This window comes from Panthera pardus, unplaced genomic scaffold, assembly GCF_024362965.1.
Source record: "Panthera pardus isolate Hobbes unplaced genomic scaffold, ASM2436296v1 HiC_scaffold_27, whole genome shotgun sequence".
Taxonomy (NCBI): domain Eukaryota; kingdom Metazoa; phylum Chordata; class Mammalia; order Carnivora; family Felidae; genus Panthera; species Panthera pardus.
Genome location: NW_026526843.1, coordinates 93,555,129 through 93,570,369, shown reverse-complemented (window position 1 = coordinate 93,570,369; position 15,241 = coordinate 93,555,129). Strand labels below are relative to the sequence as shown.

Genomic DNA, 15,241 nt, shown 5'->3' with positions numbered 1-15,241 from the left:
GAGCCTTAGGGGAAAATGTGGAGGAACATCATTCTATCAAGGATTTATAGAATCGAGCAGGTAGATGTGGTGGTGGCAGAGGTGATAAGAAGCCAAGTGATTTGTGGTGCATGTTACTGGTGACATGAGAGTTTATCCATCAGTAGGAAGATAACGCCATTTTCTAAAATGTCAGCTTTTCCCTAGATTATTTGAAAACTGACAAGGGATGTAAGAAAATATCCTCCCTACAGCTCATAGATGGATGCTTGTTGGATACAGGAAATTGACCCATGGGGATGTGTTGAGCTACCTCCATGTTTAGATCTAAGAAGTCCCTGCAAAGTGAAAGGAGAATGAGACCCTGTACAAGTGGCCACCTGGGAAAGATGCCTGTCTTATTGTAGGAGCAAGCGAGAAAAGAAAAGGCAGAAATGGTTTTTTTTTGATTGTAGAAGATAAAAGAGTGACACCTAAATTCACTTAATCCGGTTATAGTGAAACAATAGAAGGGTAAATTCTGAAAAGCAAGGAGAGAAAAAGACACATTATTTTCAAGGGAACAAAAATTATACTGAAGGCGCAATTCCCAACAGTGTCAAGAGAAGCCAGAAGACAATGGAATTACAGTGCTGAAGCAAATTAACTGTCAGCCTAGAATTTTAAATCCCAGTAAACTATCACTCAAGAGTAAGGATGAAATACAAATATTTTCAATCCCACAATGAGACGGAGACAATTTAAAACTCACAGATATTTGCTAAAAGAACAAATGGAGGACCTATTTAGCAATGAAGGAAATTGAATTCAGAAAAAAGAATTAGGACCCAGTAAGAATGGTTATTAAAATCATCAATAAATGTGTGTAAATCTCAATGAGTGTTGGCTATGGAAACATTAATGAATAATTCAGGTGTTTTAAAAGCAAAGTGAACTCAATTACTAGGAAATAACTTTACCAGGGGGATGGGTATTGCCATTAGATGTGTAAGGTTCTTGTATTTGAGGGGAAGAGGTTTGAATTATTTTCAGATGTTTTTAATAAAGTGTAAATATTGAAAACTTGGGACAACCAAGAAAATATAAAGATAGAATATATAATTTCTGAACCAATAGAGGCATAAAAGGAAATAAAACGTTGATGAGTCCAATAGAACACAATAACAGAGAAGAATTGAAAGAAGGATGTAGTACAGAGAAGCAGCATATGAGATGTTCAACACAAATAGGTCATTAATCATGGTAAATATAAACAGACCAAATGGTGAAAGGTGATATTTTCAGCATAGAAAGTGAAATGGAGCTGTATGCTGCTGACAAAATTACCTGGTAAGATATCTAGGTATATATACTAGGTATATACCAATCAAAAATTAGCTGGCTTAAATATATTAGGATAAATAGACTTTAAGGCTAATGAATATATTAATTTTAGAAAGAATCCTGCAATGTGCAGAAAATCTCCAAACTTATTTCCACCTAACCACATAATCTCAAACTATGTGAAGCAAAATTTGACAAATATGGAAGGAGAAATGAACAAATCCAGAGTAGGAGAATTTATTATACTTCTTTGAATAAGTGAAAGATCAAGCTGACAGGACATTAGTAAAGCTCTACTAGACTTGACCAACACAATTAATGAGATTAGGTTTTCCTTTACCTGATAAGCCTACCGTGGCTCTGCTGGAAATAATTGTCAAATTTTGCCATTTACCTATTACACCACTTTGATCTCTCTCTGGGCTTCTTTCTATGCTTTAGGGCATCTGTGAGCATGTACAGGTATTGGCTTTCAGCGAAATCTGACAGGGAACTGCATACCGGTCTTTCTTGGTCACAGATACTTACAAACTTCATGGGGAGAAAAGTCCAGTGCTCTCAGCCATTTAGAATTGGTTAGGAGAAAAAGGCCACATGCCGTTCATTCTCTTAGCATCCCTGAAAACCTTTTTCCTTCCTTGATTCCTACTTCCGTCTCTCCTTTTTTTTTTTAATCCTCCTTCCTTCTTCCTTTCTTCCTTTTTTCTTTTTTCTATCTTTTTTGATACCTCTCTTTCTTTTCACCCTTAAACATTATATGATTTTAGATCTTGTGTGTAATAGCAAAGCAAAAGTGGTTGAACCTTTTTTGAAGTGACAAAATCCATTTTAACCAGTATTTCAAAAATTGAATTTGTCCATAAATAGTGTGGGTCTTTATCATTTTAAAAATTGCTTTTGCTTTATGGAATAGTATAATAACTTTGACAATCTAAGCAGCAAGCCATTTCAGAAAACAGTTTTTCCTGAATGGATGATACTAAACTACTACTGAAGAAAACAGTTTACAAAATAAATGAAGCACACTCTAAAATATGTAATTGCTGAATCCTTTTCTTTTTTTTTATATGAAGTCTATGACATACTTCATGTTTCTGGTATTAATAATAATAATAATGAGCAGTCATTAGCATACAATGAATCTGTCATTTACCAGAGTATTTGTGAGGTCCATGCTCGGGCACCAATAAGAACATGATAAAGTAACTAAAATGGGTAAAATCCCCAATAGTGTGTGATTTGGTCTTTTTGTTTGTAGAATAGAAAAAAGAATCTGCACTGAAACTTTCTAGTAGTAGATGGAAGTGAGATTAGCAAATGGGCCACAAAATTCTCTGAAAATATAATTACTCGTGCATTCATTCACAACAAATAAGTATTTATTATAAATTAATTTATATAAATGAATTCACATCATAAATATAGTAACTCTCTTGATATCTCATTTTCTGAATTAAGATATGCTTGCTAATATTATACTAAATAATTAACTGTGGAAGATAATGACGATTTGGCTATATCACTTAGTCTCTTCCATATTTCTGATGTGCTTTCATCTAATCATGAAACATTAAGGCAGAAAGAAACCTAATAGAAGTCAGTTAATCAAATTAGATTCCATAGAGCCCTAGCGTTCTTTTAAAATGCTTTTGTCTGTCTATAGGGGAGCTGTGCAAAAGAATGGAAGCTTCTAGCTGCTCATTCTACTTCAACTAGATCAACTCTAGCTTACTTTGCTTTATATTTACGTATTGAAATTCTGTCTTTGGTATTTTTCAGACACAGTGCCCCCAAGCCAAAAAATAAGACATTTAAAAGCCACTCATCAAATCTTACTCCTTAATTTAAACAGATGAAGAACTTAAATTCTAAAAAAAAACACCTCTTTAAATTGTTTACCTAAGGTCACACAATATAGGAAAGGAGCTAAAACTAGAAAACAGGATTTTTAACTCTCGCCTTACCAGTTTTATACATGTATCTTCCTTTGCAGTTAAGGCGTGGTAGATTGTTTCAGTAAAGCTCATGTGGATCACATCTGGCTGTACATATGTTTTGTGTAGTCTCCTCTCTTGTTGACCCTGGTCTTGGCCATGTGACTTGCTTTGGCCAATGGATTGTTAAGGAATGTGAAAGAAACTGATGTACAATGACCATTCATACATGAGGGCTCTCTTTTGCTGTTAGTAATTTTCATGTACTATTTGAAACATTGGGCTCATCTCATGGGTTAGAGAGCTCATGGACAGAATTCCCAGTTGAGGTCCCAAATTATGAGTGAGCCCAGCTAATACCACATAAAATACATGAGCTTTCCCAAATGAGGTCAGACCACTGAAGCATGAGCAAATAGATGGTTGTGTCCTTAAACCACTAAGTTTTAAGGTAGTTTGTTTTTGCACTGATTGTTAACGAAAAGAACAGTAATGACTCATTGTCCCAACCATGACCTTTCCTAGGATCCAAGCGTAGCATATTTTTATGGATTATTTAAAAAACTGTGCATCACACTGACTTCTTCTAGTAGCTAATGTTATATAAAATTATGTATTCTTTCATTGGAGAGATTCTGTCTTTATTTCCTTCATTTCCTTCAGTAACTGCAGTCTGTTAAATTTAGATATATTTTGTTATCTTTAATTACAGAACCTTGGGAACTGCCACAGTTACTAGGATCATATGTGTAGGAAAGGCCCCAGGTGAGCTACATCTGAGTAGAGTAGGGATGGAAAGGACAGGTCCAGATTGTCCCTAACATATGTGATGCCAGTTCAAAAGTACAGGTGGAAGCCCATGTACCATATGTCTAAAGTTTTTAAGTGGTAAGTCAAACTAACAAATTTTTAAATAGATTATATTCTATTATTCCACCCTGGCAAATATAACTTTACACCAACCTGTAAGACCAAGTTTGAATTTAGAATTCTTGGCCACCTCAGAGTTTTGCCCTAGAATATGATAGCACAGAATAGCTGGGCCCTGGCCAGGTGCTCACTCTGTTCTCTTCCTTCCTTCAACTTCGACAGCATGTATCTTAAGAGGTCTCATGTACAAATTTGTGGATGCATCAGCCCACATAATTAATCTTGGTCTCTATCCTCCCTTCGATAGCCACACATTAGGTTTCAATTCTAGCAGTGTTCCACTGAGAAAACTGTCAAAGAAAAGAGTCCTGTGAAGGTCCTGGAAATAGGATCCAAACACTCTGGATTGTGAATTATGGCATCCCATGAACTAGGAACACGGGTGGGGCTGGGTTACATGTAGGCCTGTACCATTGGGCCCACGTATTCCTTGCATGTCCAAAGAGATGGTGCCAGAGGAGACTCAGAGGCCCTAGAAAGCATGAGGCCCTGGATGGGAAGCTCTCTTTCCTGGGTCTAAGGGTGTGAGTTTCGTTGGGGATCCCCAGCATCAGACCCTGAAACAAGGTCTTGAGAGCAAGTAGTTTGAGAGGTGATCTCAGAAACCATAGGTAAGAGTATGAGAGAGTGAGAGACATCAAGGAGAAGCCAATTCAGGGACTGTTAATGAGTAGTCACCACTATTAACATTTTGGGCTCAGTTGCCCTGGGGATCTCTAGGAGTTCGTGTAGAATTCACTTTAGAGTTATTCCTACCAAAAGTCAAAGACGCTGGGTTATTTTTCCACCGATTTGTTACATATTTGTTGAGGACTACAAACACATTTGTGGTCTGATCCATGTGAAGACTGAGTACCCTCATATGTTCAGAGAAAGCCCTCGGAGAGAATGTCACAGTTTTCCATAAAGCCATTTGCGTACAGGGAGGATTTAAATGCCCAGGGGACCTGGCAGGGCATAGACAGTATCTGCTGCAATGCAGAACTGGAAAACACTTTGAGAAAACATATCCCAAAAAGAGAATGATAGTTTGATGATATAATGTAGCCATAAAATTTCCAAATTTTTAAAAATCCAAATCCTCTCTACCTCTGCTATTTTACATCTTAAGGGAATGTGGATACTGGCTTAATTCAGAAGTGACTTCCTGTTGATAGTTTATGATATTTCTACTTACGTTTGTGGCATGAATCAATTAAATTACAATTGTTTTATCACTGTACCTTCAGAAATAAAGTGATCATGGGTGCCTGGGTGGCTCAGTCAGTTAAGCATCTGACTTCGGCTCAGGTCATGATCTTGGGGTTCGTGAATTTGAGCCCCACATTGCGCTTGCTGCTGTCACCACAGAGCCCGCTTAGGATCCTCCATCCCCACCTCTCTACCCCTCCCCCCCCAAAATAAATAAACATTTAAAAAAAGTGATCATTTCCATGAATTCCACTGTTAGGATGGATTCCTTTTCCAACTGGTAAAGGAGAGAGGCTGGCACTGTGCATTCCTTAAGGTCTTTACTCATGAACATTTCATGAGTTGGAAAATGCTCACTTAAGAACGTCCTTGGCTTTCACTTTCACACTCAGTATCATTAAGAAGTCGATATTTTTAGGGAAAAGGGAGTAGCATATAACATAAAGCTTTTGGTAGGAGCTTTACACTGGGACTTGTGCATTGAATCATGTTTACTGTTAAATAGCCAGTTATTCTCTGTCTTCAGTGAGAATAATAATTACTCTTGAGTTGCTTAAATTTCCTATTCTAAGCAGTGTAATTTTATTTAAATTACCTAATCTAAATATTTTCCTTTCAGTCTGTTCGTGAAAGAGAACGATGAGGTTTCTTTATTTCTGTTAATAAAGCAACACGTTTTGATCACATGATTATCTCACCTGGTTTGTTCTAATGATGTTGTCACAACTCAAATAATTCTCTCAGAATGAAAACAGTCCATGAATCACTGATGATAAAATGTGACTGGAGTCCTTTTTGAGAAGAAAATTTTTATTCTAAAATTAAATTTGATAGAATAAAAATAACAACATTCTGACAGCCTTTGTTTTCTCTTTAGACCAGCTGATAATCTTGAACTTTGCTTAGATGTAATATAGATTTCAAATGTGATCCATCGTCAGTGTATTTTAGTATACAATGTATAACACTAACATTATATGTATTATGTATGACACATAGAAACATACAGCATGCAGCATGCTACAGTGCATGTAATTAATATGTTTTTATAGTATATAACACCTAATGTATACCACACATATACAAATCCCCAATTCGATTTTAAAATGATTTAAAGCAATTAATGTTCTTACAGGAGTGACTGATTTTCTTTGCATAAATTTCAGTGTATTTGAAAACAGGTTTGCCATTTTTAACATTTGAGGTGCTAAACGTGAATGAATTAAAATTATAGCTAATTGATGTCATAATACTTATCTGGTCATTGGTTGATAAGCTTGATTTGTTTTCTTGGTTTCAGAAAACTTTCTAATACAGAACTAGGCTTTAATCATTTTTTTATCATTTCTTTTTTATCTATTACTTAAATACTTTGCCATTAGTGGGGAAATTTATGTTATATTCTTATACTACATCCTATTTTAGTGTCATGAGATTTCTATTTATTTTATAAATAAATTTTTGTATATTTTATTTATTCATCTTCATTTCATGGAGGATGGTGAGCTGCAGAGAAAAAAACTAGTGTTGATTAGAAGGAAAAGACAAGCATAGAAGCCTACCCACCATTAAACTGCTGTTAACTGTTGACTTAAGGTTAATGGTATAACAAGGTGATGTGAGAAGTATTATTTGGGCATGCCTCCTTCTGCTTCCCTTGGTTTTTTAACTATGGAAAAATTATCTCAACCTGCTGGTCAAGCTACAAATTATTTTGATTAGTATGGAACAGAGTATCCCTAAGTCATAGAAATGTGGCAGACAGGGACACCTGGGAGGCTCACTTGGTTGGGCATCCAACTCTTTATTTCAGCTCAGGTCATCATCCCAGGGTCCTGGGATCAAGCGCCGCATTGGGCTCCATGCTGAGCATGGATCCTGCTTAGGGTTCTTTCTCTCTCCCTCCCTCCTTCTCTCTCTCTCTCTCTCCCTCTCCCTCTCCCTCTCCCTCTCCCTCTCCCTCTCCCTCTCCTTCTCCCTCTCCCTCTCCCTCTCCCTCTCCCTCTCCCTCTCCCTCTCCTTCTCCCTCTCCCTCTCCCTCTCCCTCTCCTTCTCCCTCTCCTTCTCCCTCTCCCTCTCCCTCTCCCTCTCCCTCTCCCTCTCCCTCTCCCTCTCCCTCTCCCTCTCTCCCTCTCTCCTGCTTGCACACACTCTCTCTCAAAATAAACTTAAAATAATAAATAAATGAATAAATAAATAAATAAATAAGAAATGTGGCAGACAATAATGCTCACCATATATTCCACATATCTGTCTTATTTCTCAGTCTCCATTCAGTTAGATAGAGCCATGGGTTTGATTCTGACCAATTAATTGGCCCTTGGAACAATACAGGTGCTAGGAACAACTCCCCCTTGCACAGTCGAAAATCCCTACTTTTGAGTCCCCCAAAACTTCACTACTAATAGCCCCCTTGGGCCCCTTTGTTGGCCAGAAGCCTTACCAATAGCATAACAGTTGATTAACACACATCTTGCATGTTATATGTATTGTATACTGTATTCTTGCAATAAAGTAAGCTAGATGAAAGAAAATCCTAAGGAAGAGAAAATACATTTACAGTACTTTCTTGTATTTATTGAAAAAATTCTGTGTGTAAGTGGACCTGCACAGTTCAAGCCTGTATTATTCAAGGGTCATCTGTAATGTCTATTATTTTTTTAATGTATGTTTGTTTGTTTGTTGGTTTGTTTATTATGAGAGAGAGAAAAAGAGAGAGACAGAGAGAATCCCAAGCAGGCTTCACATTGTCAGTCCACAGCCCGACACAGGGCTTAAACCCACAAACTGTGAGATCATGATCTGAGCCGAAATCAAGGGTTGGGTGCTTAACTGAGCTACCCAGGCACCCGAATGTTATGTGTATTACTTTTGAGTTGAGCACTGAAAAGCTCGTGAACAAACATCCAGCCACTTTTCTTCCCCTGACCTGTACTTGCAAGTACAGTTGCAAGCTCATGGAATCTTTCACAGAATGGGTCTCTGAGTAGATCTTCCTGTGACCTATGCAAGATATATTCTGTCACTGATAAATAAACTTGCTTATTATGCCCTTGAGATTTAGGAGTAGAGTGTTACTTCAGGATAAGCTAGTTTCTTCTAGATGATACAATATCATTAAATACAATAGTATTACATATTGCTTTACCCCAAAATGAATTTTGGGATTTATGTGATTAAAGATGATTAAGCTATTTTTTAAATGTTTTTGATAGTTGCAGATGGATCCGTTCTAGTTCCTTTACGATTTGTTCCTCTCAGTGCTGGACGCTACCCTTGTAAAATTTTGTTGACATCGCGGTATGATGTGCGTGTCTATTGCATTGAAGGTATAGTAAATGCAGAAGAACCAGAGGCCAGGTTTGAATTTGAAACACCAGCATTTGAAGCCCTTACCCAGAATATTCCAGTGGTAAGTGCAAACATTTTTTGTACTTTTTTTCATCCCCACTGCTACTGTCTCAATTAAAGTCCTCCAAACCTTCATCTTGAACTAGTAGAATTTCTAATTGCATTATCTGCTGCCATTTGTTTTTCCACGTTGATGACAGGAATTTATATTCCTGAATATAAATGTTACCATGTTACTTCCCTCACTAATCACTTCCATTGGATCTCATTCCTTAAAAAATTAACTCTAACTTCCTTAACTTATCATCACATTCCTACTCAAAAGGAATTCCTGGTTCCACCAGGCAGAGTAATGATCTGCCTCCAATCTCTCTACTTCAAATTTCGTTGTGATCTTCACAATTGAGATGGGTTCATGGGCACTAAAAACAATGACTGTAGCTTGGCTATCAAAGTGATACTACAGCATAGAAGAAGGTTATATATTTGTAAGGAATGTTGAATTTTCTAGACTAGAAATTGGTTTTTGTTTGTTTAATTATTAAAGATATAACAAAAGTCTACTCAAAGCACAGAAATTTGTTCTGATGGGATATATAAGCTTGGTGATCTGAGCAGTCTGCCAGAGAGATTGCCCATAATTAGGAGAAGAATGTGTGATTCTAAGACCATTTTATAATTTTAACAATAATTAGTAAGTTAAACAAATATTTCCTTAAATATTAAATAACCCATGGATCAGCCTATTTGACATTGAAAGCATAGTCATGCTCATGCCTTATGTTCACATTGTTGATAGTTGTTCATAACAACTATGACTTTCAAGCGGTAATTTTTCTGAAATGTAATTTAAAATATAATATATAATTTTATTAAAAATACCAAGAACTAATATGTAACTCAACTTCATCATCATCATCCCTCTGACATTTTTCTACTTTTTTTTTCACGCTTTAGAATAACAAAACAAAGAATGAATGGAAATGTCAAGTTACTATAGAAGGAGAATGGTTTTATGGACCTTCTGTTTTATATGTTGGAGCAGGTGAAACTGTGCAGTATCCTCTCACATTCAGACCTATTTTGGAATGTGAGATTATGGTATGAACTCATTGATTTTTTTTCCCTAGTATTAATAATGTCTATAAATTGATGTATGATATTAACATGTCTAATTTATGATAAATCTTCTTGCAGAAAAGTTATATCTTCTATGATTTTGATCATCAGTATTCACTCTGCTTGAAACCTTAATAAATGTTTTAACTTGAGGGATAAAATTTCTGAAATTCACAACGCCCCTGGCTGCCAATACTTAATGTCTAGATTATTTTTACACAAAATGTTTAACAAAATAAAATCATTGTTCCTTTGTTTTTATTCATTAATGTAGGTGGTACTTCAGAGAATACTTTCTTAAGACATATTCCTTTGACAAGGACATAAAAACGTATGGAATTGCTATGTACAAGAAGGCCTATATAAACTCTGTCATTTAGAGAAAGTCCAGAGAAATACAGAGCTTTCACAGGAAATTCATCTTTATTCATTCAGTAGAAGTATTTAGACATAAACCGGAAAAGTCAATGACTGACATATCCTTGACAGCTCATTTCATTAATCAGATTCAAAGTTAATCAGATAGCAGAGATTGTTGGGCATCCGACTGTGACTTCTATAGTGCTGAAATTTGGCTGATTTGTCACAGGGCAGACTTATTGTGCAAAATGAAGCAGATGGTATGGAGTATGTCTTTGACATAAAAGGGATTGGAAAAAGACCCCTGGCCTTGGAACACATCATTATAAACTGTCAAGTAGGAGAAATGACAAATAAACCCATAATGGTGCCCAATCATACAAAGACCATCCAAACATTTAAGGTAAGATTTTTTTCTTTAAGTCTGAAAGTGTTTTCAAAAGGACTATATTGAATTATATGAAATTTTAAAACCACTTAATTTTACTTAACTAGGTGAAGCAGTGTCACATAAGAACATGCTTAGAATTCTACTTCTCATTAGGCCAACAACTATTAAATTTCTTTTCAATTGTAAAGTTGAAATAACATCAAACAAGTTTTATATTTAGGTATTAGTATATAATCATAAAGCATATTAAAATCTACCTATTTGAATCGTGTACTTTGATCTGAAGAAATTGTATATGATAACAAAAGGCATTTTCAAAATATTTTGGATAGCTCATCCCATTTTAATGTGAAATCTGTAAACACAAATTTTCAAAAGTGTATCCTATCATTTATCAGCGTAAATAATATTGGGAATGTGAAGAAATGCATAATTGTTTACATTATTTTATATGAAGCCTTTCACCTGGCTGTCCTCACTTGATTTAAGTCAATCCTAAAATAAATTTTTTCACCCCCCGCTCCCACATTTATCTACAAATTATTGTGTGCCCAAGAGAATCTTTGAAAGAAGATTCACATATCTATCCATCATGAGTGCCTGAGTTTCAGAGGGTATTAGAGAAGTCTGGAAATTCTCTGGGTTTGCCTCCTGATTTTTTTTGTAATCCTGAAAATAATATGTGCTTTGATTTTCTTCTTTCCTTACTCGATGGCAAATGGAGTGAATATTAAGAATGAAAATGTCATCTTGACACTCCCCTGCTGAGACTTGTCCTGTCATCTCTTACCTTCAGGATAGAATCCATACTCCCTGAAGTGGCTTTTGCTGTCCTTTAAAAGCTCATCTGCTCATTTTCATCTCCTGCCACTCTTGGCCCCAGAAGCACTCAGCTCTTTGTAAACAGAATTTCCTTTTGCTCCTGTCTGGAGCTCTGTATACAACTCCCTATCTTCCATTTCTCTTTCTCCTCTTAATTCTTTAGGGCAAGTCTTAAATGCCACTTTTCCAAGAATGATAATAAAAGGCATTTTCAAAAAAAATTGGGGAGTGCCTAGGTAGCTTAGTTGGTTAAGCGTCTGACTCTTGGTCTCGGCTCAGGTCATGATTTCGCGGTTTGTGAGTTCAAGCCCCGCATCAGCCTCTGCGCTGAGGGTGCAGAGCCTGCTTGGGATTCTGCCTCTCCTTCTCTCTACCCATCCCCCATTTGTCCTCCCTCCCTCCCTCTCTCTCTCTCAAAATCAATAAATAAACATAAAAAATTTTTAATAAAAATAAAATAAAAATAAAATTTTTTTGAACAGCTTTTAAATTTTATGGATTATAAAACTGGGGAATAGATGCCTTTCATGTGCTTTGACAACATTTTTTTACCTGTTCCACCATCATACATACTATATAATATTGCTATTACCTTTTCATTATTTTCCACCAGATTATAAACTGAGAAAAGGGGCATGTCTCTCTTATCTACATATTTATACCTTTCATAAATTATACTATCGAGCACCTAATAGCTTTTCAAGGAAGATTTTCCATATTTTTATATTTAAAGTCTTTTTTAAGTTTTTATTTATTTATTTATTTTGAGAGAGAGAGAGAGAGAGTGAGAGAACACAAGTGGGGGAGGGGCAGAGAGAGAGGGAGAGAGAGAATCCCAAACAGGCTCTGCAGTGTCAGTGCAGAACCCGATGCAAGGCTCAAACTCACGAACTGTGGAATCATGACCTGAGCCAAAATCCAGAGTTGGATGCTTAACTGACTGAGCCACTCAGGCTCCCCCCGTATTTTTATAATTAAAAAGCTCCAAAAATTATAAAAGAACAGAAATGTATTTAAGATTTAAGAAAGATTTGTTCCTAGAGATATTATCAATAGATACAATATCACCTTTCTTTATTTGAAATTTACCATTGTCTTTAATCAACACAGGATAATGAGCACTATGAATTTGCCCTTTCATTTCATTCATAATATTTGGTTTATTGCTTGCCTTTCAATAGAAATTCTGTTGGGGAACAACTGAGGTAGTACTAAGGAGAAAGGCTGGGGAGAGAAGCTTTGCTTTATACTTTGAGCTTTAATCATACACTTGCTTTAGGACCACTGAAATGCTTCTGATTCTCCATCTTCATTCCTTCATCTATGAAATGAATTTGACCTCTATGCACTCAAGATTGATTCACATTCCTTTCCCCTGCTCTTTCTCTCTTTCAATATCTTTCTCTTTGTGTGATTATTTTCTTTAATCTATAAATAGTCTCATATTTTTCCATTATAAAAGAAAACTAGGGACGCCTGGGTGGCTCAGTTGGTTAAGCATCTGACTTCAGCTCAGATCATGATCTCGTGGTTTGTGAGTTCAAGCCCCGCATCGGGCTCTGTGCTGACAGCTCAGAGTCTGGAGCCTGCTTCGGATTCTGTGTCTTCTTATCTTTCTGTCCCTCCCCTGTTCTCTCTCTCTCTCTCTCTCTCAAAAATACATAATAAACATTACATTTTTTTAAAAAATAAAAGAAAACTTGTCTCTACACTATTTCTTCTTTAATTATTATCACCTTTTTTAAATTAATTTGGTTTTTTTTTTTTAGTTTTTAGTTTTTAGGGCTTTTTTTAGTTTTTAGTTTTTTTTAGTTTTAGTTTTTTAGGTTTTTTTTTTTTAGTTTTTAGTTTCTCTTAAATTCCTGTTAGTTAACATATAGTGTAATGTTGGTTTCAGGAGTAGAATTCAGTGATTCATCACTTACATGCAACACCCAGTGCTCATCCCAACAGTTGCCCTCCTTAATGCCCATCACCCATCCAGCCCATCCCCCTGCTCACTTCCCCTCCAGCAACCCTCAGTGTGTTCTATGTATCAACTATTATCACCTTTATTGTCCATGATTGCTAAACTTCTTAATTTATGGCAATCCATTTATAGCTCTTCTTTTGGGCTAAAACCTCTGCCACAGAGATCACACTTGACTTCTGGTCAAGGAAAATCAGTTATTTTACTGAGGTATCTGCCTCACAATTCCTGTAGTGTTTTGCAATGTCAGTCTGTCTTCTTAACACTCTTCACTGTTTATTTTATACCATTCTGTATTCCTCATTTCCCTGCCATTTCTTGATTTTGATTATTACTTATCTGGTTCTTTTATTCCTCTAACCTTCTGATGTCTCTTCAGGTTTACATCTTCCAAAGTATCCTTATGTCTTTACGACGTCTCACTTGGCAGTTTCTTGGCTTCAAACTGCCACCTAGGTACAAATGCCAGCTTCACACTTTTCCTCAAGACGTGTGTTGTCTCAGCCCCTCATTCTCAACTGCTATACACCTGCACTTTGACAATCTGCTAACAACTCAAGCTCAATATATTCTTTTCATATATTTTCTTTGTTCTGTTTTTCATTACTGCTAGTAGTCACTTTTATGCCTTTTTAAAAAATCCTTTTAACTTATATTTCATCTTACTGCCCTAAGAGTAGTTTTCAGTAGGAGGTTGTGACTTCCTTAATATGAAAGAGAAAATTAAAAATCAGAGAACATAATTGAGATACAGGTACAATGCTGTGGAAAATAGTTCTACAGTAAGGAAAACAACAGATGTGGGACTTCCAGAATGGTAGAGCAAGGAGTTTCATAAATCAGTTTCTCCTTAAAAACAATAAAACACTGGCACAAGTTGTCAGAATGAAAATTTTCAGGCCTTGAAATTGAACAAAAACTTAAAATAATCTGAGGAATATTTGCTCAAGAAAAACTTGTAATCTTGGTAAGAGCAGAGTGATTTGTGGTATTTTTATTTGGCCTCTTTCTATCCCCCTCTCCTCAGCTCCTCAATCTTGCAACCATAGTAGCTATGAAAACTTGCAGCCTTGCAAACAAAGGAAGAGGCAGACAGAGTATGGATCTCCTTATAATTCCCATCCTCAGGACATTGTCACAATTTGCCATTCCTTGCAGCTCCCTCTTTAGCAATTCCCCACTAGCGGAGTGTTGCCATTACCTGACTTGTCTCAAATCTTGCTCTGTTGGAAAGGCCCTATCTTCAGGATATTTGCCAAAAAAATAGTCAGCAGTTATTATGTGACACTATAGTTGCCTGAGGCTGCAAAAACAGCTGTGCCCAGCAAGAGTTTGGCCAAAAACTTGAAAGGAAGATCTGAAGAGTGAGAGGTCCTTAGGGAATTTTTTTTTTCAACATTTATTTATTTTTGGGACAGAGAGAGACAGAGCATGAACGGGGGAGGGGCAGAGAGAGAGGGAGACACAGAATCGGAAAGAGGCTCCAGGCTCTGAGCCATCAGCCCAGAGCCTGACGCGGGGCTCGAACCCACGGACTGCGAGATCGTGACCTGGCTGAAGTCGGACGCCCAACCGACTGCGCCACCCAGGCGCCCCCCTTAGGGAATTTAAAAGCTCTGAAGTATCACTGGGGAACAAGCAGGCCACATGCATGGGTAGCATTGTGCAGTTGACCAGAGAAGTCCTGAGAGGGTGCCAGGTCTTTTGTCTCCACAGACATAGAGGCACTATGGGAGCTGGAAGTGAAGGCTGAGGCAGAGTTGTCAGATCCCTGAGTGCTGAAAATGTGCCATAATACATATGCAACGCTCCTCAACAAAGGGTAGACAATTTACCATTCGCAGGCGTGTAAGGAAACCTGGGACAAACTAT

At 36.8% G+C, this 15,241-nt stretch overlaps 1 protein-coding gene across 1 annotated transcript in view; it reads left to right on the top strand.

The window, feature by feature from the left end:
* Positions 1–15,241, top strand: part of CFAP47 (cilia and flagella associated protein 47) — a 546,469-nt gene that overhangs the window by 341,244 nt on the left and 189,984 nt on the right. Inside the window, exons 47-49 of the mRNA XM_053891727.1 lie at positions 8,573–8,769; positions 9,666–9,809; positions 10,417–10,590. Of these exons, the coding sequence (XP_053747702.1) occupies positions 8,573–8,769; positions 9,666–9,809; positions 10,417–10,590 (515 nt within the window). The remainder of the gene's footprint in view (positions 1–8,572; positions 8,770–9,665; positions 9,810–10,416; positions 10,591–15,241) is intronic.